This window comes from Sapajus apella, unplaced genomic scaffold, assembly GCF_009761245.1.
Source record: "Sapajus apella isolate SASKATOON/1434 unplaced genomic scaffold, GSC_monkey_1.0 scaffold38, whole genome shotgun sequence".
Taxonomy (NCBI): domain Eukaryota; kingdom Metazoa; phylum Chordata; class Mammalia; order Primates; family Cebidae; genus Sapajus; species Sapajus apella.
Genome location: NW_022436978.1, coordinates 5257023 through 5280865, shown reverse-complemented (window position 1 = coordinate 5280865; position 23843 = coordinate 5257023). Strand labels below are relative to the sequence as shown.

The 23843-nt window shown below is 41.1% G+C and overlaps 1 protein-coding gene across 1 annotated transcript in view; it reads left to right on the top strand.

Moving 5' to 3' along the window:
- The window catches only part of RNF168 (ring finger protein 168), a 36042-nt gene extending 19699 nt beyond the window's left edge, over positions 1-16343 (top strand). Inside the window, exons 4-6 of the mRNA XM_032298127.1 lie at positions 3004-3125; positions 12112-12193; positions 14989-16343. Of these exons, the coding sequence (XP_032154018.1) occupies positions 3004-3125; positions 12112-12193; positions 14989-15936 (1152 nt within the window). The 3' untranslated portion in view covers positions 15937-16343. The remainder of the gene's footprint in view (positions 1-3003; positions 3126-12111; positions 12194-14988) is intronic.
- The last annotated feature ends 7500 nt before the right edge of the window (positions 16344-23843 follow it).

Genomic DNA, 23843 nt, shown 5'->3' with positions numbered 1-23843 from the left:
TGCAATGGCTAATGCCTGTAATCCCAGTACTTTCGGAAGCTGAGGTGAGAGGACTGCTTGAGCCCAGGAGTTTGAGACCAGCCTGGGCAACAAAATGAGAAATTAAATAATGAGCCGAGTGTAGTGGTGCATGACTGTAGTTCCACCTACTGGGGAGGCTGAGGCAGGAGGATCCCTTGAGCCCAGGAATTTGAGGTTCAAGTGAGCTGATCTCACCACTGTACTTCAACCTGGAAGACTGTCTAAAAAAGCCTTTTTTTCTTTATTCACCTAAAAAGGATTACATAAATCGGTCACCCTTTTACTGCTTGCATTTTTGCCACTTGATATATCTTACAGATTTTTCATATTGCTACATGTAGTCAATCTAATTCTCTTAAAGAGTAGAATAATATTCCATTTTATGGAGGTAAATCACTTTTTGAAAGTAAAGCACATTAGCCAGGTGTGGTGGCTCATGCCTGTAATCCCAGCACTTTAGGAGGCCGAGGCGGGCGGATCACAAGGTCAGGAGATCGACACCATCCTGGCCAACATGGTGAAACCCCATCTCTACTAAAATACAAAAAACTAGCTGGGCTTGCTGGCCCACACCTGTAGTCCTAGCTGCTTGGGAGGCTGAGGCAGGGGAATTGCTTGAACCCGGGAGGTGGAGGGTGCAGTAAGCTGAGATCATGCTACTGCCCTCCAGCCTGGTGAGAGAGTAAGACTGTCTCAAAGAAAAAGAAAAGTAAGGCACATTAAATTTTTAGATAATGTATTAAACTTGGATTTTATTCTTCCTGTAGTTAAATTGCTGCCTGTAAGAAAATGAATTTAAGGACATGTGATAAAACACATACTTTAAGACCAGAGGATACAATGGGACCCAGTGGTTTGAAAGAGCCTGGGAGAATAACCTGGGAATTCTTTTAAAATACAAACTCTCATGTTTATTCCAAATATATTAAATTAGGGTCTCTAGGGATGGGACCTAGGGAATACCATCTTCAGAGGCATCTAGGGAAGTCTGAAACATTCAGGTTTCAGAGCCTCTGAAAACAACTTCTCAACTTTCAAACAACAAATATCTTTTTTTTTTTTTTTTTGAGATGGAGTTTCACTCATGTTACCCAGGCTGGAGTGCAATGGCGCCATCTCGGCTCACCGCAACCTCTGCCTCCTGGGTTCAGGCAATTCTCCTGCTTCATTTCAGCCTCCTGAGTTGCTGGGATTACAGGCACGCACCACCATGCCCAGCTAATTTTTTTGTATTTTTAGTAGAGACGGGGTTTCATCATGTTGACCACGATGGTCTCAATCTCTTGACCTTGTGATCCACCCGCCTCGGCCTCCCAAAGTGCTGGGATTACAGGCTTGAGCCACCGCGCCTGGCCTACAACAAATATCTTTAAATATACTTACCATTGAATCGTGTGTGTGTGTGTGTGTGTGTGTATGCACTTAGCAAAATGAGTATACTCAGAATTGAGAATGTTTTTCTTTTTTGAGAAATTCATAATCTACCCAAGTTTTGAGGTTTTTGCCCCTTTTTATGTGTCTTTTTTGAGTAGAATCGCTTTAGAAAGATACATAATCAGGAAACTAAATAAAAGTCATTGACCAATGGAATAATAAATGGAATAGGGAAGAAATTTGTCTAGTTTTCCCATGGTATTATAAGAGTAAAATCTACTCTTATAATTGATATTGTAGAATAATTATTTTTAACTTATTGTTTTATTAAGACAGAGTCTTGCTCTGTCACCCAGGCTGGAGTGCAGTAGCACGATCTTAGCTCCCAGGTTCAAGCGATTCTTGTGCCTCAGCCTCCAGAGTATCTGGGACTATAGGCGCAGGCCACCACATCCTGTTAATTTTTGTATTTTTAGTAGAGACAGGGTTTCACCATGTTGACCAAACCTTGAACCCCTGGCCTCATGTGATCCACCCACCTTGGCCTCCCAAAGTGCTGGGATTACAAACGTGAACTACTGTGCCCAGCCTAGAATACTTTTTAATTTATTTGTGAAAGTTTGGTGGTTTAAGGCCAAATATTCACCATTACCATATATGAACTTTTCCGTGAGGGTAGTAAGAAACTTATGAGACTGGTACAGCAAGTAAATATTTGTGATTTTTATTGATATGCCCTTAAAGTCCAGAATAAAATTATTATTACATGAAACTCTTATTTGAAGTATATCCACAGCTCTTTGACTATGTCCCTGTAGATAAAAGTAATTATATAAAAGTATTTATTAGAAAAATCATCAGGCTGGGTACAGTGGCTCAGACCTGTAATCCCAACACTTTGGGAGGTTGAGGTGGGGGAATCACTTGAATCCAACAGTTGGAGACCAGCCTGGGCAACATAATGAGACCTCATCTCTACAAAACATTTTTAAAATAGCTGGGCATAGCGGCGCATGCCCATAGTCCTAGCTACTCAAGAAGTTAAGGTGGGAGGATTTCTTGAGCCCAGAAGGTTGAGGCTGCAGTGAGCTATGATCGGTCCACTGCACTACAGCCTGGATGACAGAGCAAGACTGTGACTCAAAACAAAACAAAAAAAATGCACCTAGCCTAGCACGGCAGCCCATGCCTGTAGTTCAAGCTACATGGGAGGTGAAGAGGGGAGGTCAAGGTTGCAATAAGCCATGATTGCTACACTGCATTCTAGCCTAGGCAACAGACTGAGACCCTGTCTTTTTTTAAAAAAAAAAAAAAAAAAAAAGAAAAAAGAAAAGAATCAACAGGAATTATCAGCCAGTGAGATTAGCATTATGCCTTTTTTTGTACTTGATGATGTACAGTAAAAATGTAATTAATTTAGACCAACTTGGATGAACTTAGTTTATTCTGATTTTTGCATGGCCAATATTATTCAAAGGATGTATAAAATTTAAATGTAACTATAATTTCTGAAAAACGCTGTGGATTTCTGAATTAGTCGAGTTAATAGCTTATTTTATCATAAAGTTCTCACTCATAATGTCTGTTACACTTTTTCTCTTGTTGAAGAACAATTTCTGTGAGGGAAGTATCTTGGCTTCTCCCTTGAATTCCAGAAAATCTGATCCAGTTAGAGCCAAGTCTGAAAAGAAAAGTAAGAACAAACAAAGAAACACTGGAGATATTCAGAAGTAAGTGAACATGACTGTGAATTATTTATTGACTTCCTACTATATGCCAGTGTTTTCTGTTCATATAGACTACTGATTCTCAAAGTTTGGTCCATGAACTTTGTATGAAAATAGTCTGAGATTGAGGTACAGTGCAAAGAAGAGAGAGCTACTCACACACTTCCTCTTGGCTAGCATGAAGAGACAGGTGAAATCTGGCAGGCTTTTCCCTCAGCCACTTACTGTGGCAGATTTGTAGTTTATCTTACTGGCTTAGGATTTCTAGTTACCCTCATTTTCTCAAAATGAACCATTGGATTCCTTTTTCTCTTGGTTTAAATTCAAATGAGAAAAACTGGTCCCAGATTGGCTTATCTTCATTTAAGGAGTTTACAATCTGTCATCAGATTTCTTCTCTGTTATACAAAAAAGCATGAGCCAGGTAGTCAAAGGTGGAGTGATTGTGTTTTACCATAACACCCCTCCGGGATCAGGTACTTGGCAGAGTTGGTGGCTTATGCGAACATAAGCATTCCCATAGTAATTCATAGTTGGAAAGTTTAAAAACCACAATTTAGATTTGAAAAATATGTAAGGACTTCTGGTTCAGCTGAGTAAATTGTGCAGATAACTTACCTCCTTCCAGGATTTGTTGAAATTTTGGATCTGAGGTGGGAGGAAACAGCAGAAGAGTATGTTAAATGAGGCAGGTGCTATTAAAAAAAAAATGTGTGGCTCACGCCTGTAATCTCAGCACTTTGGGAGGCCAAGGTGGGCAGATCACAAGGTCAGGGGATCAAGATCATCCTGGCTAACACGGTGAAACCCCCTCTCTACTAAAAATACAAAAAGTTAGCTGGGTGTGGTGGTGGGTGCCTGTAGTCCTAGCTAATCTGGAGCCTGGGGCGGGAGAGTTGCCTGAACTTGGGAGGCAGAGGCTACAATGAGCCGAGATCACACCACTGAACTCCAGCCTGGGCGACAGAGTGAGCGAGACTCTGTCTCAAAAAAAAAAAAAAAAAAAAAAAAGTGACAATATCAGTGTTGCTAATACTCATGATATGCAAAGTAAAAATGAAGAGAAAACCACTGAAATGCAGAAGTATTTCTTATTGATATAATATTCTGCTTAAGGCTAGAAGTCATGAATCCTTATATATCTAAATATATACTTTGAAATATATTTTAAAAATTTACCAGAAATATAAGAATAAGGATTTAAAAGCAAAAATTGATAAACTGATGGATTAAAGTTGTAACAATATTAAAAACAAAGTCTGTTCTCTAGAATATGTGAAAACTCTTAAAACTCAACAACAAAAGACAAATAGTTAAAAACTGGACAAAGGGACTCAAGTGGATGTTTTCCCCATGATGTACAAATGTCCACTAAGTACATGAAAAGATGCCTCACATCATTAGTCATTAGGGAACTGCATATCAAAACCATAGTGAGATAGCATTTCATACGCATTAGGATGGCTATAACCCACAAAAAAGGGAAAATAGTAAGTGTTGACAAAGATGTGGAGAAGTTGGAATCCTTTTGCATTGCTGGTAGGAATGTAAAGTGGTGTAGTGGCTGTAGAAAACAGTTGGTGATTCCTCAAAAAGTTAAACCGAATTAGCATATGACCCAGCGATTCTACTCCTAGGTATGTACCCAAAAGAACTAAAAGCAGGTATTCAAATAAATACTTGTACATGAATATTTGTGTCAACGTTATTCAAATAACCAAAAAATGGAAACAGCCCAAATGTCTATTAATAAATGGATAAACAAAATGTGGCATTCCATTTTATGTGAATTCCACCTCAATTCAAAAATTTAAAAATGAATAACAGGATTATATAATTTTAAAATTAAGGAAAACTTCTAAACAGCTTGTTGATTACAGAGTAAATTTTGTTGGAAATACAGTACTGAAAACTGGTATGTGGCTAAAGTGGTATTTAGAAGGCTTTACATGCCATATCAGAAAAGAAGAAAGTGCAGCCAGGCATTGTGGTACATACCTGTAACACCTGCTATGTGGGAGGCTTAGGCAGGAGGATTGCTTAAACCCAGGAGTTGGAGTTTGAGACCAGCCTGGGCCACATAGCAAGATCCTGTCTCTTAAAAAAAATAAATAAACCTCAGACACAGTGGCTCATGCCTATAATCCCAGCACTTTGGGAGGCTGAGGTGGTAGGATTGCTTGAGGCTAGGAGGTCAAGACCAGCCTGGGCAACATAGTAAGACCCCTTCTCTACACAAAATAAGAAAATTAGCCAAGCACAGTGGCACATGCCTGTAACCCCAGCCACTTGGGAGGCTGAGGTGGGAGAATTGCTTGAGCCAGGAGGTCAACGCTGCAGTGAGCTATGATAATGCCGCTGCACTCCAGCCTGGGTGATGGAGCAAGATTCTGTCTCAAAAAAAAAAAAAAAAAAAGGCAGCGGCTGAAAATATATTTTAAAAAGCAGTTCCAGGAATACATTGCTGGTTTACTGTTAGAAAATGAATCAATGAAAATTCTTCTGTTAGCTGTATAAATATGAAATATATGAAATGATAATTCTTAACAAGGTGGTAACAGAAGGAAACTTTATTTAACCTTTTAAAAAGATACCTATTAAAAACTTATATCGCCGGGCGCGGTGGCTCAAGCCTGTAATCCCAGCACTTTGGGAGGCCAAGGCGGGTGGATCACGAGGTCAAGAGATCGAGACCATCCTGGTCAACACGGTGAAACCCTGTCTCTACTAAAAATACAAAAAATTAGCTGGGCATGGTGGCGCGTGCCTGTAATCCCAGCTACTCAGGAGGCTGAGGCAGGAGAATTGCCTGAACCTAGGAGGCGGAGGTTGCGGTGAGCCGAGATCGCGCCATTGCACTCCAGCCTGGGTAACAAGAGCGAAACTCTGTCCCCCCGTCAAAAAAAAAAAAAAAAAAAAAAACACCTTATATCACATATCATACTTAATGGTAGAACATTGAAATTCTTTCTTTTTTTTTTGAGACAGAGCCTTTCTTGCTCTGTCACCCAGGCTAGAGCACAGTGGTTCGGTCATGGCCCACTGCAACCTCATACTCCTGGGTACAAGCAATCCTGCCACCGCGGCCTCCCGAAGTGCTTGGATTGCAGGAGTGAGCCACCATGCCCAGCCATTCCCCTTCTAAGGTCAGGAATACACAAGGTTAGCCTGCTACTCACCACCTCTATTCAGACTTACACTGGAGATTTTAGTCTGCACAGTAACATAATAAAAGGAAATGAAACATGTGAGTCTGGAAAGGAAGGAAAAAGAAGCTATCACTATTCAAAGGAGGAATAATTATGTAGAAAACCCAAGAAATCAGAGGTGCATTTTTAGAATGAAGAGTTTAGCAAGGTTGCTAGTTATAAAATCTGTACCAAAAAATCAGTTGTAAAATGTAACTTTGAAAATAACTCTGTCGATAGTAGTATCAGGAAATAAAACATACTTAGAAATAAATGTATTAAAATCTGAGCCAAGCATGGTGGCTCATGCCTATAATCCCAGCACTTTGGGAGACTGGGGTGGGAGGATTGCTTGAGCCCAGGAGTTCAAGACCAGCCTGGGCAGCATAGGGAGACTCCATCTCTTAAAAAAATTAAAAAATCAATCAGGCATGATGACACACACCTGTAGTCTCAGCTACTCAGATGGCTGAGGCAGGAGGATCACTTGAGCTTGGAAGGTTGCGGCTGCAATGAGCTATGATTGTACCACTGCACTCTAGCCTGGGCAGCAGAGCAAGACCATGTCTTAAAAAAAGAAAAATCTGTAAGACCCATGGAGAAAATTTATATTCTATTAAATATACAATATTCATGGGTTAGAAGATGCCTAATACTACAAAATGGTCAGATCTCCTCAAATTGATCTATAGAGTCAATGCAAGTCGAGTCAGAATTCCAACTTTTTTTTAAATGCAACACACTGACTTTAATAAAATTCATATTGAAAAGATACTCCTGAAGAAAAATAAAATGTGGCTGGGTGTGGTGAATCGTTTGAGCTTGAGTCCAGGAGGGAGGGAGGGAGGGAGAGAGAGAGAGGTAATGAGGGACACTGGGGTGAACAGACAAATGGACTGAAGCAACAGAATAGGTACCTTAGAAACACACCACAGTTTAAGAATGTCTATCAAAATACCTATAGAGAATAAAAAGATAAGCTGCAGACTTCAAGAAGATATTTTAACTTCTTTAACTGACAAAAAGTTACTATTAAAGAATGTCCACCTATTAATGAGAAAAAGATGCTCCATAGAAAAATGAGCAAAGAACTTTGACTTCACGGTAAATGGAACCTGAAAGCTCATAAGTATGTGAAAAGGGCCGGGCACCATGGCCTGTAATCCCAGCACTTGGGAGGCCGTGGTGGGTGGATCACAAAGTCAGATGTTCAAGACCAGCTTGGCCAAGATGGTGAAACCTCGTCTCTACTAAAAATAGAAAAAATTAGCAGGGCATGGTGGCAGGCACCTGTAGTCCCAGCTACTCAGGAGGCTGAGGCAGGAGAATAGCTTGAACCTAGGAGGCAGAGTCTGTTGCAGTGAGTCATGGTCGTGCCACTGCACGCCAGCCTGGGCGACAGAGTGAGACTACATCTCAGGAGAAAAAAAAAAAAAGTGTGAGGCTAGGTGCAGTGGCTCATACCTGCAATCCCAGCAATTTGGGAAGCCAGGGCAGGTGGATTACTCGAGCCCAGGAGTTTGAGACCAGCCGGGGCAACATGGGGAAACTGTCTACAAAAAATACAGAAATTAGCAGGGGGACGGTGGCATGCGCCTGTGGTCGCAGCTATTTGGGAGGCTGAGGTAGGAGGATTGCTTGAGCCTGGGAGGTCAAAGCTGCAGTGAGCCATGGTGATGCTACTGCACTCCAGCCTTGGTGAGAGAGTGAGACCCTGCCTCAAAAAATAAAATAATGGCCAGGTGTTGTGGCTCACGCCTGTAATCCCAGCACTTTGGGATGCCAAGGGGGGGGCAAATCACCTGAGGTCAGGAGTTCAAGACCAGCCAGGCCAACATGGCGAAACCCTGTCTCTACCAAAATTACAAAAATTAGCTGGGTGTGGTGACAGACACCTGTAATCCCAGCTACTGGGAGGCTGAGACAGGAGAGTTGCTTAAACCCAGGAGGCGAAGGTTGCAGGGATCAGAGATCGTGCCATTGCACTCCAGTCTGGGCGACAGAGTGAGACTATCTCCAAACTAAATAAATAAATGAAATAAATAAGATAGTGTGTGTTACATAGAAATCATATATATATATATTTAAATTGGTTATAAATGTTAGAAGGAAAACTGTAGACAAATTAACAGAGTTTAATTAAGCAAAGGACAATTCACAAATTAGGTAGCCTCCCGAGTCAGAGTAGGCTTAGAGAGACTGCAGTAAAACCACATGTTGGAAGATTTATGGACAGAAAAGGGAAAGCGCTGAACGGAAAGCAGAGGTGAGGTGCAGAAACAGCCAGAGTGGTTGGTTATTACAGCTCGGCATTTACCTTATTTGAACATGATTTCAAGTTGGCCCCATTTGGCCAAAACTTGGTGAGTGTACGGACTGTTTACACCTCCACTTTAGGCTATAGTTCACTATGTAGAGAGAAACCTTAAAATATGTAAGGAGGCAGCTTTAGGCCAAACTTAACACGTAAAGGAAATGGGAATGGCAAGCAAATGGGAATGGATTCCAAAAATTCAGACTCAAGGTAAAAAGAAAAAGAAAATTCTTAAAATATGAGTCGGGAAAGGGTTGATGACATAAATGTCCTGTATTTCTGTTTTGTTTAAGAGACAGGGTCTCACTGTCACTTAGGCCATAGTGGCAAGAGAATAGCTCACTGCAGCCTCAAACTCTTGGGCTCAAGTGATCCTCCCACCTCAGCCTCCAGATTAGCTAGGACTATAGGCAACACCATTATGCCCAGCTAATTTTTTTTTCTAATTTTTTGTAGAGATGGGTCTTGCTTTGTTGTCCAGGTCTCAAACTCCTGGCCTCAAATGATCCTCCCACCTCAGCCTCCTAAACTGTTAGAATTACAGGCATGAACCACCACAGCCAGTTCTGCTTATTTTTTAGAAGAAGCATGTATTCATACATTACTTGGTTATTATAAATGAGGAATATTCAAGAGAGTTAATGAATCTTGACTGATTCTGTTGGATAAGTCATAACATTTTGTTCTCTGCTTATGAACTTAAAAACAATTGTAGCAATGATACTTTGGTACTGATAAACTTAGTAACTAGTGGTCTAGCATTGGCATTGGCAGAAGGAATTCTTCAGCCTTGAGAAACTAAATGAGACAGCTTCTTTTCAACTGAAAATTTGGCTCTTGTTCTTCAAAGTTTACAGAGTAAATATATAGATTGGTATAACTAAATATCTTTAGATACTCTTGTTTGCCCGTAAGGAATATTCATTAGTTCTTTATATGAGATCTCTGTCTAGATTTTATTGTTCCATATGCTACTTGTTGGTGCTTTTGACACAGTGTAACTTATGAATTTGTGTATTATTTGTAGTCACTTTTTTCTTTTTTTTTTTTTTTCCTTTAATTCTAAATGTAATAATAGCTTGCTGCTCTTTGAAAATCACCGAAAGTTACCACCATTTGGAGACAACTAACATTTTGGGAGATTTCTGCCACTTTTAAACATAGTAATTTAAACAAATTTGTACGTTTTTGGATATTTTGTGATTTTTATTTATTTATATATTTTTTCAAATCTCAGTGTATAAAAAGCAAAGCAGTACAATTTTTAAACTATACCTACCATCTTGTACCCTGCCTTTTTTATTCTCCCCCTTTTTAAATAACGTTTTCCATTACATTAAAAACTTAATGTTTTCAGTGGCAAACAGCTTATTAAAGATTCTTAGAAATGCAAAGATATGTATATTTCTAGGAAGAGAGTTGAGGGCCAGGCACAGTGGCTCATGCCTGTAATCCTAGCACTTTGGGAGGCTGAAGCAGGCAGATGACCTGAGGTCAGTACTTCGAGACCAGCTTGGCCAACATGGTGAAACCCCGTCTCTACTAAAAATACAAAAATTGGCCGGGTTCATTGGCTCAACCACCTGTAATCCCAACACTTTGGGAGGCCAAAGCAGGTGGATCACGAGGTTAGGAGATCAAGACCATCCTGGTGGCCAACATGGTGAAACCCCGTCTCTACTAAAAATACAAAAATTACCTGGGCATGGTGGTGTGCACCTGTAGTCCCAGCTACTTGGGAGGCTGAGGCAGGAGAATCGCTTGAACCCGGGAGATGGAGGTTGCAGTGAGCCAAGATCATGCCACTGCACTCCAGGCTGAGCTACAGAGTGAGACTGTGTCTCAAAAAAAAAAAAAAAAACAATAAAAATAAAAAACAATAAAAATAAAAATACAAAAATTAGCCAAGCATGCTGGCACATGCCTGAACTCACAGCTACCTGGGAGGCTAAAGCAGCAGAATCACTTGAACCTGGGAGACAGAGGTTGCAGTAAGCTGAGATTGTACCACTGCACTCCAGCCTGGGTGACAGAGCAAGACTCCGTCTCAAACAAAAAAAAGAGAGTTGATATAAAAATACATATAATAACGTCTTTGTACCGGGATAGTAAAGAATATAATCATGGACTTTTTCCCAATAGTAGAGATTTAAAATGTAGAGAACAGCCAGCATTTCTGGCATAAAGAAGAAACTAACATATCCTTTCTCCTGGCTTAAAGCATCATTTTCATTACTTTTGGGAAGACTATAGAGTCTTGCATTGTTTTGATGCTGTCTGCTTATTGATTATTTATTTATTCAAAAAATTTATTTGCACTATATATGAAGTTTAAAAAAGTTTTTTTTTTTTTTATTGTACTTTAGGTTCTGGGGTATATGTGCAGATCATGCAGGATTGTTGTATAGGTACACACATGGCAATGTGGTTTGCTGCCTCCATCCCCTGTCACCTACATCTGGCATTTCTCCCCATGTTATCCCTCCCTGACCTGCCCACTCCCCCGCTGTCCCTGTGTTCTCATTGTTCAACATATTGTTCTCATTGTTCAACAGTGTGTGTTGTTCCCCTCCCTGTGTCCCTGTGTTCTCATCGTTCAACGTATTTATTTATTATTTTGAGACACAGTCACACTGTTGCCCAGGCTGGAGTGCAGTGGCGTGATCTTGGATCACTGCAGTCTCTGCCTCACAGGTTCAAGACATTTGTCTGCCTCAGCCTCCCAAGTAGCTGGGATTACAGGCACCCACCACCACGCCCAACTAATTTTTTGTATTTTTAGTAGAGATGGGGTTTCACTATTTGGCCAGCTGGTCTCAAGCTCCTGACCTTGTGATCCACCCACCTCGGCCTCCCAAAGTGCTGGGTTTACAGGCTTGAGCCACTGTGCCCTGCCCCTGATATCTGCTTTTTAAAGCTTTTTTCAAGAATTAGGAAATATTTAGGTCAGGCACGATGGCTCATGCCTGTAATCCCAGCACTTTGGGAGGCCAAGTCAGGTGGATCATGAGGTCAGGAGTTTGAGGCTAGTCTGACCAACATGATAAAAATCCATTTCTACTAGAAACACAAAAATTAGCTTGGCCTGGTGGCACACGCCTGTAATCCCAGCTACTTGGGAGGCTGAGGCAGGAGAATCGTTTGAACCCAGGAGGTGAAGGTTGCAATGAGCCAAGATCATGCCATTGCACTTCAGTCTGGACAACAGAGTGAGACTTCATCTCAAAAAAAAAGAAAAGAAGAAATATTTAGATTTGGCTTTTGCTTCCTTTTCTGTTTTTCACTTAAATATCAATACTCAACCATTTAAGTTTTGTCCTGGAATTAGACCAAAATACCTGAAGCACCAAAATGAAATACACTCTGATAAATCAGTCAAGCAGCAAACCAGACAACCTTTGGTATAAATCGTTAATTTGGCTTTATTATGTTGGTACATACTGTCTGTCTTTCAAAGCATTCAAACTTTGGTGAACTCTTTTTTAAGGTATTTGACACCTAAATCTCAGTTTGGGTCAGATTCACACTCTGAAGTTGTACAAGAAGTCAGGAAAAACTCCATATCTAAGGTATGTTGATACTGAAGATGTTCTGAGTTTTGCTGGTTTATTAATGCTATAGATTACTAACACCCGTAGTGTTCTAACTTTAAAAAAAAGCCACTGTTGTTGGCTGGCCACATTGGCTCACGCCTGTAATCCCAGCACTTTCAGAGGCTGAGGCGGGCGGATCACGAGGTCAAGAGATTGAGACCATTTTGGCCAACATGGTGAAACCCCGTCTCTACTAAAAATACAAAAATTAGCTGCGTGTGGTGGCATGTGCCTGTAGTTCCAGCTACTCGGGAGGCTGAGGCAGTGGGATCACTTGAACCCGGGAGACAGAGGTTGCAGTGAGCCAAGATCACACCACTGCACTCCAGTCTAGCCTGGCGACAGAGTGAGACTCCGTCTCCAAAAAAAAAAAAAAAAAAAAGCCACTGTAGTTAATCAAAACACTCTTAGTCATCTTAGGCTCACCTAGAGAAAAAGCACTTTTTCTTTTTCTCTAAAGGAAACTTTACAATTTTTAAAATACACTTAATACAGAAAGCAAATCTACCTTAAAAAGCAAAGTTTTTCTCTAATGGGCTAGAGAGTAAATATTTTAGCCTTTGTGGTTAGTATGGTCTGTGTCACAACGTCTTATATTGTGAAAGTGTCTGTAGATAATATGTACACAAATTAGCTTGTATGTATTCCAGTAAAACTTCGTATACAAAAACAGGCAGAGGCTGGATTTGGTCCATGAACCATAGATTACTGATCCTTGAACTATGTATGTAATCCAAACTGACAAAACTGAATAGGTTATACCTGGCACCAGCTTCACTTAGAGTATTACAAGATGGGAAGCTGGGCACAGTGGCTAATGCCTGTAATCCTAGCACTTTGGGAGGCCGAGGTGGGTGGATCATCTGAAATCAGGAGTTTGAGATGACCCTGGCCAACGTGGTAAAACCACATCTCTACTAAAAATACAAAAAAAAAAAAAAAAAAAAATAGCTAGGTGTGGCACACACCTGTAGTCTCAGCTACTCAGGAAGCTGAGGCAGGAGAATCACTTGAACCTGGGAGGCAGAGGTTGCAGTAGCTAAGATCATGCCACTGCACTCCAGTCTGGGCAACAGAGTAAGACTCTGCCTCAAAAAAAAAAAAAAAAAAAAAAAAAAAAAAAAATATTACAGGATGAGGGGAAAAGTGCGCCAGTAAGGCAGCATCAGGCATGTGTGTTCAGCAGGAGTCCTCAACAGCCAAGCTCCAAAGTGGTACCCTGGAAATAAGACCACACAAGTGAGTGTATTAACTACTTTGAAGATGCATACTCTGTAAGTGTGAGTTATTTCTTGTAACAAACAACGGGTGTAGCTTCCAGGGGTTTTGGTAAGAAACACACCCAGCCAACAGTTATGTTACTTAAGAAGTCCCAAGCTTTGTCTTCCAAACACTAGGTGGTTTTGGTTTGTTTTGTTTTCCTTGTTTGTTTTGTTTTGTTTGTTTTTTGAGAGAGAATCTCTGTTGCCCAGGCTGGGGTGCCGTGGATCCTCAGCTTCCCTGGTAGCTGGGACTACAGGCTTACACCCCCATGCCCGGCTAATTTTTGTACTTTTAGTAGAGATGGAGTTTCACCATGTTGGCCAGGCTGGTCTCAAACTCCTGACCTCAGGTGATCTGCCCATGTCGGCCTCCCAAAGTGCTGGAATTACAGGCATGGGCCACCGTACCCAGTCATGTTACAGATATCTTTAAATATCATTCATACTTCTCTCTACTTTGATATTAGACTGCAGTTACACCTTGTGGCAAAACAGAGTGGGTGTAGTACATCAGGGATGACACAGACAATTAGATATTATGAGTTATTAGATTGGCTAGTAGATCTTATTTAGTGTGTTAATAGATGCACATTATTACATCACATTTTAAAAATCTTTTAATAATTGTGTTGCAATATTGTTCCTTTTGTAAAGCCACTATATATCTAAATTTTTTACCTAAAAACATTATTCTCAAAAGTTGTCTGTAAGCTTCACCTAAATACCAAAAGGAAGGTCCACAGCACAGAAAAGGGTTAAAAACCACTGTGCTGGCAAACCTTTGTAAGGTGAAAAGAGGTCAGGTCCTGATACCAGCTATTGGCCATATTTGGAATCTACTCTGGGTTTTAATCTGTAGTTTTCCATGGGAGTGAAAGTGAAGTAATATATGACTTCATCTAAATTGGCCCATGAAATAAAAATACTATTAAGAATAAATATGGGTGGGTGTGATGGCTCACACCTGTAATCCCAGCACTTTGGGTGGCCAAGGTGGGCAGATACCTGAGTTTAGGAGTTTGAGACCAGCCTGGCCAACACTGTGAAACTCCATCTCTACTAAAAATAAATTAGCCAGGTGTGGTGACACACACCTGTAGTCTCCACCACCCGGGTTCAAGCAATTCTGAGGCAGGAGAATCACTTGAACCCGGGTAGTGGAGGTTACAGTGAGCCAAGATCACATCACTGCACTCTAGCCTGGGCAACAGAGTGAGACTCCGTCTCAAGAAATTAAATAAACAAACAAACAAACACCTACTTGGGAGGCTGAGGCGGGAGAATCGTTTAAACCTGGGAGGTGGAGATGGCAGTGAGCTGAGATCGCACCACTGCACTCCAGCCTGGGTGACAGAGCAAGACTCTGTCTCTAAATAAATAAACAAACCTTATTAGTGATACTGAATAATGTATACTAACAGGTCAGCTATAGTATCAGTGTAATTAGACTTGCATCTTATGATTCAATATTTTCCCTTAGTTCACTCAGTCTTTTTCTGTTTTCTACAGGACATTGACAGTAGTGATATCAAAAGCCCAACATGCCAAGACACAGAAATAGAAGATATGCCAACACTTTCTCCACAGGTATGCCTTGGAATTGGAGAACAAGGTGCAGATTCTTCAATAGAATCCCCCATGCCATGGTTATGTGCCTGTGGTGCTGAATTGTACCACGAAAGAAAAGTCAAAACAGGGCCACACAATCATGATAAAGAGTATGTCTTAACTCCCAAGGGACCTGAAACCAGAGATCCCAACTCTAAAGAAACTGCGGTTGTGCCTATTGGCAGAACACAGAGTGAGTGTGCCACATCAGGGATTACACAGACAAACGGAAACAGCACAGGTGAGACGGAAAACGAAGAGTCTTGCCTACCGATCAGTAAGGATATTTCCAAAAGAAAAAACCAAGAATCTTCCTTTGAAGCAGTCAAGGATGCATGCTTTTCTGCAAAAAGAAGGAAGATGTTCCCCAACTCTTCCTCAGATCAAGAGGAAACAGAAACAAACTTTACCCAAAAACTGATAGACTTGGAGCATCTCCTGTTAGAGAGACATAAACAAGAAGAACAGGACAGGTTATTGGCATTACAACTACAGAAGGAAGTGGACAAAGAACAAATGAAGCCAAACCGGCAAAAAGGATCCCCTGATGGGTATCACTTACGTGCTACATCCTCACCTCCAGACCAAGTGCGAAATGGACAGAGGAAGAATTCCAAAGATAGGAACTTCGAAAGGCAAACTGATACAGAGCACCCCAAACCTGAGAGAAGCTCAAGGGACGAAAATAGGCAACTGTCTGTTAGGACGCAGCTGAAGCATTCAGTTAATGGACGAAAGACGCCAAATGCTACTAGAGATCATTGTAATGTAACCAGAAGTGCTCATTCCCTACAGCCAAACATTTCACAGAAAAGCATTTTTCAGATGTTTCACAGATGTCCAAAGTAATGCATGCCTTTAAAGGGAGTGCTTTGTAATCTAGTAAAGCTGGATTGTGAAGCTCTTTTCTATCACAGTCTTTATACATGTGTCATTCATGCTGCTCTCTAGGTACACTCATTGTCCTTAATTAAAGGTCTGTGTGGTTGTAAGGACAATACCTTATGCTTTGGCCAACTCCAAGAAGTCTTGGTGTCATTCGTTTTCCAAAAAATGCATGTTTTTTGGCCTTTGCTCACTTTTTTGTCATGACTGGTAATCAAATCAAGATTATACTATTCTAAGTAATTAAGGAACCCATGCAGGGTTTAAAATCCACATTTTCTTGGCTATTGTCCCACATTTACAGAGTACTCAAAATGTATTTTCCTGAAGTGATCTAATTTCCATCTCCAATTTAAATTTTCAGCATTGTAGCGATTCCTTTGGTGATTTTTTGTTTTTAAACCAAGTTTTGCTCTGTTGTCCAGGCTGCAATGCAGTTGTGAAATCTCAGCTCACCGCAACCTCCGCCTCCCAGGTTCAAGCGATTCACCTGCCTCAGCCTCCCGAGTAGCTGGGATCACAGGTGTGCGTCACCATGCCCAGCTAAAATTTTTTGGTATTTTCAGTAGAGATGGGATTCTCTTGCACTCCTGACCTCAGGGGATCCACCTGCTTCGGCCTCCCAGAATGCTGGGATTACAGGCATGAGCCACCATGCCTGGCCTATTTCCTTTCATTTAAAATGGATTAGAATCAGTGTTAAATCAGACAATCAGGGCTTTCTAGGAAATTGAGCATTTGTTGCCAGAAATGAAACTAGACTATGCAAAAGGAGTTAAGAGCTGGGATGAGGCTGGATGGGGTGACTGACGGTCTGGGATCATTGCAACTGAAAGGGTGCTCAGAAACTGGTCCAGGGTGAAGCAGTAGGTGCAGTTTGGCAGAACATCCTCCTCCCTTGTCTTTCCTTTGTGAAACAACACAGGAGACATTTGGGTTTTGTAGCTTTTCACACCATACTATCGGGTGTCAAAATAAAAATTAGTTACTAAATTGTGTGGATTTTTGGAAACCTGCATTTCTGTTCATCTGCTATTCTAGAAAAAAACGAGATTATAGGAGAGTTATATCACAGTATCTTATGTTATGGAACCTGAAACATTACCGTGTATTTTCTTTTATTATCATTTGTTTTGATGCTGCTCTTATTTGAGTTTATGAACAGAAATAGAAAATAGGATGCTTGGGTTTTGCCCTTTCTTACTCCTGAAAGTTAAATCAGAAGACACTGATTTCATTTTGTGAAATTTAGCTCAGAGACGGTTGATCTTTTGTTTCATTAATTAGTAACGAACAGGCAGCTTTAACATCTCTGCTGACACCTAGTCGTCTGTTCTTCTAATGGGAAAATACGATAAAGTGTCCTAGAGCTAATTCTAGCTTAAATTTGCCAGTATTTTTGTATGTCATTAAGACTTTTTCCTCCAAGTTTTGTAATAGAAATTTTGTTACTCTTTGCATACTTGATGGCATCTGTATCAATTTTGATTGGTTAATTATAAATTCTATGCTAATTTAAAATTTAATTTACGTCTTAAGGTGATTGCTCTCTGAGTAACGATTGTAGTCAAATGAAGTACAGTTTGCAACTATACTGTCACATTGATTGTTAAGTAAAAATAAACTAACCAAATGTGTCTAAAACAGACCAAGATCAGTTTTCTCATCAAATCAGTATTTCTCTTAAGAGCAGTTTCACTTCATGTTTTAGAGTGGACATTCTTGGAATTCCTCAAATTAAAAGCTATTTAATCTGCCTGGAATAGTCTGTGACCAAAAAAGAATGGAAAAACAGCCTATCATGTGGTATATTTAGGATTTATATATTCAGCTATTTGTCTGTGAAGAAGTCTTCCTGACTAAAATTGGTTTCAAGATAAACTAATTTCTCTATTAGTATTTCTGCTGTTCTTACCATGTATCCTGTTTTTGTTAGAAACTAATAAATGTATTAGTTATTGGAATGTACTGCTACTTTTTCCTCTCAGTTTTGTGGAAGGGATATGAAAACGTTTAATTTCTCAGGGAGTACTAAGGCGGTGCAGAGGCTGGAATCTGAAAAATAAAATATTAAAAATAAAAATGGACTATTATGTGTATTTTACCACAACTCAAAAGTATGTAAAAATTGGCTACATAAAAACTAAAAGTTCCACATGATAAAAACTACCATCAAGGGAAATTGGAAGCTGTGGCAAGCTTGGGAAGAAATAGTTGCAACTCATCACAAAGAGCTAATTCCTTTATGTAAAGTATCTGCCAGTTCTTTAAGAAAAAGACCAATAACTCAGCTGGGCATGGTAGCTGACGCCTATAATCCCAGCACTCTCGGAGGCCCAGGCAGGTGGATCACCTGAGGTCAGGAGTTTGAAACCAGCCTGGCCAACATGGTGAAACCCTGTCTCTACTAAAAATATAAAAATTAGCCAGACGCGGGGGCGTGGTGTACCTGTAATCCCAGCTACTCGGGAGGCTGAGGCACAAGAATCGCTTGAACCCGGGAGGCTGAGGTTGCAATAAGCCAAGATTGCGCCACTGCACTCCAGCCTTGGCAACCACGTGAGACTCGATCTCAAAAAAAAAAAAAAAAGTAAAAGACTCTAGGTGTGGTGCTTATACCTGTGGTGCTTAATCCCAGCACTTTGAGAGACTGAGGTGGGCACGTTGCTAGAGCTCAGGAGTTTGAGACCAGCCTGGGCAACACGGTGAAACCCCTTCTCTACAAAAAATACAAAAATTAATTAAGTGTGGTGGTGCACACCTGTAGTCCCAGCTACTTGGGATGTTGAAGTGGGAGGATCGCTTAAGCCTGGGAGGTGGAGGTTACAGTGAGCTGAGATTCTAAGATTGTACCACTGTACTCCAGCCTGCTTGACAGTGAGACTCTGTCTTAAAAAAGGAAGGAAGGGAGGGAAGGAAAGAGAAAGGAAGGAGGGAAAGAAGAAAGAGAAGAAAAGGAAGAAAATAGCATTGTGAGGAATTTTTGACTGACTTAGCTTTAGTGAATTATTTCTAAGTTATTTAAAAAGCAAAACATTTTTCAGATTGGATTGCCACACACTTCCAATTCTGTGAACAATGGAGAAGCCAGATAAAATATGAAATTGTCTGCTTTAAAACATTGGTGAGCTACTGAAACAATGAGGGTCAAAGGGGCTAAGATTCTGGAGAGGGGAGACTTAAGAGGCAAACTGATGTTTGCAATCACTTTTTTCTCTGCTAGTATGAGCTACTTTGTAAGATAAGGCTGGGTGAGGTGGCTCATGCCCTTAATACCAGCACTTTGGAATGCTGAGGCAGGAGGATCACTTGAGCACAGGAGTTAAAGACCAACCTGGGCAACACAATGAGAATCCATCTCTTCAAAAAGTTTAAAAATTAGCCAGGTGTGGTACGCATCTGTAGTTCCAGCTACTTGGAAGGCTGAGGTGGGAAGATCGCTTGAGCCTGGGCGTTTGAAACCCACTTGGGCAACATAGTGAGATCTTGTCTCTACAGAAAAAAAAAAAAGGGGAAATTGAACTATAGAATCAGTAAGTTTTTTTTTTTTGAGAGAGAGAAAGTTTTACTCTGTCCCCAGGCTGGAGTGCAGCTGTGCAATCATAGCTCACTGCAACCTCCAACTCCTGGACTCTAGTAATCCTTCTGCCTCAGCCTCCCAAGTAGAGGGCTCGCTGGGGCTACAGGAACATGCCACAACACCCTGCTAATGAAACAAAAAATTACTTACTTGAGTTCAGAGGATTACTTCCATATCCTTGATAAAAAGTCCTTTATCAGATATATGATTTGCAAATATTTTCTACTAGTCTGTGACTTCTGTTTTATTCTCTTAGTGTCTTTTGAAGAGCACACCTTCTTAATTTTGGTGGAGTCCAAGTAATTGATTTTTTCTTTTATGGATTATGCTTTTGGTGTCTTAACTAAGAAATCTCTGTTTACCCTAATGTCATATAGGTTTTTTTCTCCTATGTTTTCTCCTAGAAATTTTATAATTTTAGGTTTTACATTTAGGCCCATGATTGATGAGTCTATATTATGGAAGTAATCCTCTGAACTCAATAGTAAGAAAATACACAGCCCAATTTTGTAAAAAATTGACAAAATATGTGAGAAAACACTTCATTAAAGAAGGCATATGGATGGCAAGTAAGCATGTGAAAATACGTTCAATGTCATTAGTTCACGAGGAAATGCAAACTGAAATCACAAGCAGATACCACTTCATATTCATTAGAATGGCTGAAAGTAAAAAAATTAGCCGGGGCTAGCGGCAAACGCCTGTAATCCTGGCTATTGGGGAGGCTGAGGCCGGAGAATCGCTTGAACCCAGGAGGCGGAGGTTACAGTGAGCCAAGATTGCGCCATGGCACTCCAGCCAACTCCAGCCTGAGCGAGATTCGTACCAAGAACTGACCATACTGAGAACTTAGGCTAATGTGAAACAATTGTAGATTGTTTCACCAATCTACAATTGGTAGATTATATCCTCAATTGTTTCACCAACGCAGCAGATGAGGATACAAATACATTTTTTTGCATATTTTCCCAATGGAGCCTTTGGAAGCAGTGAGAATGAATGAACTACAACTGCAAGTAATATCGCCAACATAACGTTGAATAAAAGAAACCAAACACAAAATACTATATTCTGTATGACAGGTTAGCATTTTTAGAAGCTAACCTGTCGTGTTTGAAGTTCGGAGAGTTACTACTATTCTTAGGGTGGTAGCTTACTGGAAAGGCGCACAAAATGAGAACTTTTCTGTATGTCAGGCTCTATTTGAAAAGATAAAAATAAATCTAAGTGAGATGGGAGAGGTAGGAGAGGAGATGGAATATGCTCCAGCTCTCTAGTTCTGCCCCGTTGGGCTGCGGTGTTTAGAATGTGAACCAGCTCCATCTAGTGGACAAATGTAGAAGCGCATGTAAGCCTTCTTTACATGCACTTCTACATTTGTCCACTGGGTGGGGCTGCTTCACATTACTTGCATGTGATAGCAAGATGACTGGTCTCTCTTGGGAGCCTCAGATAGTGGCAGCTAATTTGGGGTGTGGGGTGCAGATCTTGGGCTCAGAAATAAAATAGAGTATCCAAGAAGAGTCTGAGGTCAGCCTTTCTGTCCTGCTACAGAGCGCTGGGTTCTGCCAGGCTGAGAGACACATGTGACTTCTCTAGTGGGAGGGATAGGAAGCAGAGAGAAAGGTGGACCCTATCCCAGCTGAGGATCAGGCACTGTCTGCCTCACTAGGAAGTCCAGCTGAGATAGGAAATCACCTTTACTCAGGTGCTCAATGCTAATCTCATAAGGTAGGTAGTAATCCCCATTTTTCAGGTGAGACAACCGAGGCCCAGGCAGCTTGGCTTGTAAGTGGCAAAACTAAGGTTTGAACTCCAGTCCATCTGGCTCCAAAACCCATTTCTAAATTATGATACTCTATGGAGAGTGTCTTAACATTTTTTGTGCCATAGCCCTCCCCTCCATCCCCAGCAGTCTGGTGAAGCCTATGGAGCCCCTCTCAGAATCATCTTTTAGGCCTGGCGAGGTGGTTCACACCTGAAATCCCAGCACAGGATTACAGGGAGGGCAAGGCAGGTGGATCACAAGGTCAGGAGATCAAGACCATCCTGGTTAACATGGTGAAACCCCATCTCTATTAAAAATACAAAAAATTACTCTATTAAAAATACAAAAATTGCTGTGGGAAATAACATTAAATGTGTGCTTTTACTGATAATATTCCACAGCTGGGACTACTCGGGAGGCTGAGGCAGGAGAAGCTCTTGAATCCAGGAGGCAGAGGTTGCAGCAAGCCAAGATTTCACCACTGAATTCCAGCCTGGGTGACAGAGTGAAACACCTCAAACAAAACAAAACAAAACAAAAAAGTGTTTTAAAATGCATAAAATAAAATATATATGATTATCATTTCTACTGAAGTTTCTAAGAATGTCAATCTTATTGAAATAGTTACCAAGTTTGTAAAAAAATTATAGTATAGTGGGTGCTATCTATGTGTATTATTATTAATGCCTTAAATACAAGATCTAGCAGTGGGTCTGAAAACAACCAGAATTTCCAGGAAGTAATGAGTGCAAATATTTTTAGATGTCTGTTCTGATGGCGATGTGAAATGGAACTATCAGGGATTTTACTGGTGGCAAAGTCATGGGTCACATTTTGATGAAAGGAAATGCTGAATCTCCATCAGAAGTTAGTGAAAATAAGGATGTAATCTTGTTCTCATATAAGCTCAGATCTCTTGCATACCAAGTATGGGTCTTTGGGGATCCATGGACCTCAGATTAAGACTCCTCTAATCGTTGCTTCTGACTCATCTCCCTTTACCCCTGACTATTCCCAGGGCTTTGCTGGAAACCTGCCTGTGAGCTGATAACTAGCAAGGAGTGCTGAGTGTGTGTTAAACCACAAGGCAGATCACAGTGTCCAGCAAACACGAAAGGCCACAGATGGGCTGTTGGACCCAGAAATATACACAGGAATAAGATGCTGCTTTGCCTTCAAGAAGCACCCAGTCTAGTAGAGGCAATGTCCCCATAGGTTATGATTTACCTCCAAATGAATTAAGCAGACAAGAAGTGAGTGCTTTGGGAACATATGAAGAGTAATCTTATGGGCCGGGTAGTCCAGGTAGGTGTCCTCTAAGGGGCGATATTAGGGCTGGGACTGGGATGGGCAGCTTCAGAAGGGGGCAGAAACACCTAGCAGTTAGGCCCACAGGCTTTGTCATCAGACAGCCTGGGTTCAAAACCTGGCCCTGTCACTTCCTAGCTGTGGGATTTTGGGTAGGTCTCCCTGATCTCTCTGTGCCTCAGTTCCTCATTTGTAAAATGGAAATGACCCTAACACTTCATAGGGTTGGTGAGTTTAAGTGCTGCTGGCCACAGTGATGGGGCTGATTGTCACTGAAGAGGTGGACAGAAGTTGAGGCCTTTCTAGGCATTAGGGACAGCAGACAGGATGGTTTTCTGTGAAAGGAATTGGGCAGGGAGAGCCATTGGTCTGATGAGTTAAGGTGGAATGGACAAGCGTGTTTTATTTTTTTGAGTTATGTTTTTATTTTTTTGCCTTGGGGCATAACATTAAATGTGTGCTTTTACTGAAAATATTCCATAAAACAGGGCTAGAGTAAGTATTTAAGTTTTAAAGAGCAGTGAGTTGATTTAGAGAAGATATTCATACACTCATACATAGTATAGGTGGTAGACGGATGTGGCAAATAACCTGAAGGTGGTAGCAATGCCTTATTTGAATCACTGGATTAGGAGATCAGAATCGTCTTCACCTTATGAAATTTTAGAAGTTTCTCTGGCTCAGCCCAGCAATTCCTGAACCCCTGAATGGGACAGAGGCTGATAGCAAATACACAGTGTTTGAGAAAAGCCCAGAAATTCTGTCCACACCCCTTCATTTCTGAATACACTTAAGGTCAATATTTGAAATTGCAGGTTACCACCCAGAAGCAGGTTATGAAATCAGTTAATTACACGGTGGCTCACGCCTGTAATCCCAGCACTTTGGGAGGCCAAGGTGGGTGCATGATTTGAGATCAGGAGTTCCAGGCCAGCTTGGCCAACGTGGTAAGACCCCATCTCTACCAAAAATTAGCCAGGTGTGGTGGTAGCATGCCTGTAATCCAAGCTGTTTGGGAGGCTGAGGCATGAGAATTGCTCAAACCTGGGAGGTGAAGGTTGCAGTGAGCTGAGATCACTGCTACTCGGGAAGCTGAGGCAGGAGAATCACTTGAACCCGGGAGGCGAAGGTTGCAGTGAGCCATGATTGTGCCACTGCACTCCAGCCTGGGTGACAGAGTGAGACTCTGTCTCAAAAAAAAAAAAAAAAAAAAAA